Raw genomic sequence first — 5,868 nt, 5'->3', positions numbered from 1 at the left:
CGCACAGAAGATTGGCCATCCCAGTTAAGTTTCTCCTCAGCAAAGATTGAGGTCAATGAGAATATTTTTTGCATCAATGACATGCAGATATAGCAAGAAAATAGCCTGCATATATAACAAAGAATCTGCACCCATAACTGCAGTCTCATTAGACCATTGCTCCCTTACCCCATACACTTTTTCTTGTTGCAACTTGTATTACCGCTTCTCTCTCTCTCTCTCTCTCTCATAGATTTTAGCATGTTCTTTTTGTCTCTCTATTCTCTCCATTCCTTCTCTTTTAAGAAAAATTACTTATAAATATATTAATTAATTCTTAGAGAAAAAATTTCACCAAAATATTTGTATAGGAATCACATCCGTCCACTGAATGCCAGTCCAGATTGTCGCAGCCATGCAAGAGTCTGTTGTTGAGGTAAAAAGGAGCTGAAGAACAAAAAGAGAGTAAAATTTCCATAAATTTCTTCTTAAATCATCTGGTCCTGTAAAAATTTTAAAAAAAACGAGGGCTTAACTAAAGACATCAAGATGTCCATTTAAGACCCAACAAAAAAAGAAAGTCAAATCATTTTACCTTCTTTTGATTTGTCTATGGTAATTTCAGCTTTGATCATTTGAAATGAAAGACTTATATGCGGCCCTTTGAAAGAAAGACAGCAAGTAGGAAAGAGGTAAAGAAATGAAAATTAGTTTTAGTTGTTTTCTTCACAAACCAAATTAATAAACAACCTTCTAGATCCCAGTCATCTTTACGAAGACCTAAATCTCTCCCGACAATACAAACGAGACCTAGATAACACCACACCGATATGGAGACTCAAACATGGAAACATGCCACCATCAGGCCATCATCACAAGCCATAAGGTCACTAGAATATTATTGGCTCATCACTCATAGGAGGGTCGCACCATGCAAAATTCAAAGGCTTGCCTGTAAGAAAATAACTCTCCATCATTTCATTCTATCAAGTTAAACCGTTGCTGAAACGCAAAATTGCAACTGATGCCATTTGTCAGCAGTCAAAAAGGCTCTACACTGGGGGAGACAGAAGTAACAAAGAGAGACTTGGAGAAGCCATTAAACATACAAAAGACATCACAGCATGATAATAGAAATGTAACTTAACAAAAATTATTTGCCGGTGCTTCATAACACTGAAGCACTCATGAGGAATTGCCATAAAAATGGCATAGCAGAATATATAGAAACTCCTCTTTGTGGCTCACACTTGCTCCAAAGAGCTCATCATAGGTATGCAGCTATGGTTTTCCAATCCAGTTTCTAGGGTGTTTTCCCATGCCAAAGATATTGAGTTGAGAAACTGAGATCTGGCCTAAATAAAACAAAGTATTATTTTAGTATCAAAAATCTCAGGTAAATTCAAACATGTAAAACTGAAAACCGTAGCAATGCAAACCCTCCAAATTATGTGACAAATTCATTGGAATAGTGTTTCAGAAAATTATGAAAAATAAATATCACCAGTTAGGAAAAGTACAAAGGAAACAGAGTAGAAACTTTCAAACAGAGATTTTACAACATAAGAGATATTGTTTCACCTATCAAAACATGAGTTAGGTGACCACTTAGTTAACAGCAGTCAATGCCATGGGCAATGCATGCATCGTTTAAGCACCAATATGGAATTAGAGGGTAGGAAGATAAATTATTGTTGCGTGGGTGCATGTGTGCCTCTGCATGTGCATGACACATGCAAACTGGGAGAGAGAGAGAGAGAGAGAGAGAGAGAGATCTCAAATGCCATGGTATTAATGAGAAGGGACCAAGCAGAGAATATAAGAAAGGTGGAAGAACCAGATCACAACATGGTGCTCTTAATTTCATCTGCTTGACTACATGATCTTCAGAAATAGGGTTTCCAGAGATGCGTCAACCCTGAAAACATGATGTTGCTTAATTACACCTCATTCTCTTCCTGATGAATAATTTTAATGGAACTGAATTTGAAGAGGAAAATATGACCAAAACTAAAATGGTATCAGAAGAAGTGATAACCCAACCACATTGAGTTTCTTAATATAAGACCATCCTCTGCCAACACGCATCCCCTCCACGCCCCTCCCCTCAACCCCAAGAAAACCTACCCAAAACCTTAGCTGAATTAATCAAATTCCTTGATTTCCCTCCCACTATCAAATTCCCTTCACAGTAATGATGCATTCATTTTGAGGTGTAAGCTTATGATCCACCCTAGGTCTTCATCTTCTCTGAAACAACCAATGATACTGTGTGATGATTAGCCTACACTGTTCAAAAAGTTATGGTACATTATTTGTAACCTTGAAAAACTAGTACCTATTCTGACTCCACTTGCAATGTAATTGAGTATTGCAGAAAGGAATCCAGAACTAACAACATTCTATCAGTCGGTTTGATGAGGATCACACTAACTTAACTGCAACCTCATCTTATGTCTTTCAAACTAGACTCCCATGTCCCAAGTTATTGTCTATCTAGAATAAATAAACATTTGATATGTTTACTTCTCATCATCGTCTCTCTTCCTTCAAATCTTCAATATAAAACTCAGTTTTACTTGAGTATGTTTACGGTTATTACAAAAAGGATTCTTAGAGTAACCCAATCAGCAGGCTGCTAAAGGAGGTTAGCATACTATACCCTGTCTTAGTAGCAAACTGAAAGATCTTGTCATGATCCCAGGCAGATCTCAGATGGAGAGGAAAGCATGAAGGTGATGATCATGAGCACATCTAAACCAGATCCTCTTAATATGGCACCAACTAGACTTAAACTTTAAGCTGGAAATCAATCATTGAAACCAAGATTTTAAATCCCTTGGGATGGAGGTGTCGGAGTATTTGATAGAATGAAACGCACACTGTCCTGTCCTGTCTTGACAACTATCTCGGTCATGCATCTCACGAGATATCTTTCATCTCTCTCCCTTCTTCCTTCCTTTCTTTTTTTCTTTCCTTCCTTCTTTTCTTTCTTTTCTTCTACCTTCTTTTCTTTCGTTTTCTTATCCCTTCCTTTCTTTTTTTTTCTTTTTCTTCTTCTTTTTCTTTCCTTGCTTCTTTTTTTTCCTTCCTTTCTTTTTCTTTTCTCTTCCTTTCTTTCTTTCATTTTTCTTCTTCTTCTTTCCTTTCACCTTTTCTGTTTTTCATCTACCTTTCTTTCTTTCCTCTTTCTTCTTCTTTCCTTACATGGATTGATCAACCACGTCCAGTCCTGTTTTTTCATAGAAACATGATGGGACAACCGAGATGCCCCCCATCCCACCAGGATGTAAAATCTTGATTGCAACTGCTCATGCAAATTATCATGTATTTAATTTTGATTACATATAGCCACTATAACCACCTATCGTGAGTGCCTCTACAGGCATTTGCATGTACACATCGAATATAAAAAGAAGAAAAAGCAATTAGACAGTATATTTCCATAGTAACTTCAGTTATAAAAGCAGAAAATATGATTCAAACCTGGATCTGTATCATAGGTGACTTGTTCATCAATGTTGTACCACTACTAAGGTATTGCTGCAGTGGGATACAACTGAACCCATGCAAACTCCTCTTTGTAGCTCACACTCGCTTCACAGGAAGCTACACACGTGTAGACGACAATGGTTGCCCAATCAAGAGAATCAGGATCATTTCCCACACCAAAGTAATACAATAACTGAGGCATGATCTGCAAAATAACAAATACAGATTATTCCATCAAAGACTGAACTGAATGAAGCTCTGTAGAAAAATTAAGCAAGAGAAATGGAAATAAGCGAAGATGATCAAGAATGATTATCTCTCAGATCATAAACACTTACAATAGAATAATTTAAAGAAAGTGAAGAATAGTGATGGTATTCCCTAGCTACAACCTGGCACACGCTAGTGCACATTGAATCAATAAGCAAGTAAAAATAAAATATATTAACTAATTTTAGTAAAGAGATTTCCTAATCCATAACAGAAAGCATCATCATCAACATCATAGTATGCAGTTTTGACAGTAAACGAGTTCAGACTGGCCAACATGCATAAGTATCCCTACATGGATGTGCATATCTAACAAGGAGATAAATAATCTAAAGAAATTAATGACCATAAAAGTAAACTAAAGAAATTACCACTAGAAGTCATTGTATCAGACCTGGAATTCATAACATAAAGGGCCTTTACAGTAGTTGCATTTAGGAAGATGTGCTTCAGATGGACGGCCAACTGACAAAGGCCATAGTGGTTTCGCCTTCAAATCTCGGCAGTATCTATTAGAATATTGAAAAAGCAAAAACAAAGAAAAAGCCGACTCATTAACTTTCTGCAAGAACAAATGATGTATAAAAGAAGTAGATTACAATTAATATCATTTGGTTTATATACATATGAGAAACAGAAAGAGAACAAACATAACCATAATGATCTCAAACAAAACTTATCATTTTAGCAATGAAATCTAGAGCAGTTAATCTGTCGCTTAAGAATTAAGAAGATCACCTAATGGACAAAGGAAAAAACAATGTGATAGACATGAGAGGAATACTTCAGAGCATATGCAACAGAGTAATTGGATCAGCAATGTTCAACATAAAGGATATGATCACAAGTGGTGTTTTATTCTGAGAAATAAAGGAACTGACCTCAACACTTGCTCAGGGGCTTTTGCAATTCGCTCTTCAAAAGATGCCCAACTTTTCTTATTGTCATCAGCCTGCATCAACCCAGTAATGAAAGTTACATATGATTTAACGACAAAATTTCTAATCTGACATCAATTACGGAATGCAAACCTCAAACTTGTCTGACAACAACTGAAATGTTTCATCAATTTTGTCATGCTTAGACACCAAAGCAGTTGCACAACTATTGTCTTCACACATTTCTGTATCAAATGCAAGTTCATCCTCAATCACAATCTCATATTCAGGCCATAGAGTGCTGCAGGTAGCTGAAGCAATCAACATATGTTAGTTATAAGACCCCAAACTTAATATATAAATGATTAGGCATTGCTTACCTTTGCCTATGGCTGGTAATTTCCCTCTATTGTTGCCAGGTGTAGATGCAGAAGCTTCTGAAGAAGTAATTATCTGACGGCAGTCATTTTTATGACCTGATCGCCAATGCATACCCTGAAAATAAATGATAATAGATTATTGTGGTTAAAAAAAAATTTAAAAAAAAAATAAAAGAAGACATACCAAAATATTCACTTTACCTGATGTTTCTCAGAACAGTAGCGTGTTCTCCTGCAACTACTACAAATTTTATCTCCCTTCCATGTGCCACACCAAGAGCAGAGAGCAGCTAAACAATTCAGCATAGAGGCAATAAGAATATACTCTCCCATTTTAAAATTAAAAAAATAATGGAAAAGCAAAACTACATATAATGGCCCTCTTCACAAACTACACTTTCACACTGCAATCTCTATGTCAATATCACATCTCGAATATGAACTTCAGGCACTGAGGAACACAGAAGCCGGAAAAAATTCTTTTATTGATAGGTATACACATGAATATAAAACAAAAATTAAAACATGAGTACCAAGAAGTAAAATATCAATCTAAAAACTTGCATGAATATAACAACTTCACAAGAAGAATCAACAACATTAAACAATAAAAAGATAAAAAGTGAGTTAGGAAATGAAGATACCAGCAAAGAGATGAAGAATAGCATGACAATGTGCATGAAAAAATGTATAATTCATTTTGCTTTCCCCATAACAAAGATATTTTTTTAAAAAAAAATTATTCAGCTATTTTGATTTTAAATTGTTTAGTACCAAATCATGCTGCTCATAGAATTAATCAGATGGCCCAAAATCAGCACGCAACTATTCCGTCCAATCAAGAGCAATGATTAAAAATGAGTTATGAA

General features: G+C 35.6%; 1 protein-coding gene across 4 annotated transcripts; it reads right to left on the bottom strand.

Moving 5' to 3' along the window:
- Window positions 1–661: 661 nt before the first annotated feature.
- On the bottom strand, window positions 662–5,289 carry LOC105043075 (uncharacterized; the record flags this gene model as incomplete). 4 transcript variants are annotated; one of them, XM_073256249.1, is given in 7 exon segments in its annotated part: window positions 662–931; window positions 3,466–3,676; window positions 4,136–4,250; window positions 4,623–4,693; window positions 4,773–4,930; window positions 5,000–5,114; window positions 5,201–5,289. In XM_073256249.1, coding segments are annotated over 6 exon segments (713 nt in total), but the record flags the coding sequence as incomplete, so codon positions are not given.
- Between the last annotated feature and the right edge of the window lie 579 nt (window positions 5,290–5,868).

The sequence above is a fragment of the Elaeis guineensis genome, chromosome 4 (genome assembly GCF_000442705.2).
Source record: "Elaeis guineensis isolate ETL-2024a chromosome 4, EG11, whole genome shotgun sequence".
NCBI classification, from domain to species: Eukaryota; Viridiplantae; Streptophyta; class Magnoliopsida; order Arecales; family Arecaceae; genus Elaeis; species Elaeis guineensis.
This window is presented reverse-complemented; position numbering and strand designations above follow the sequence as displayed.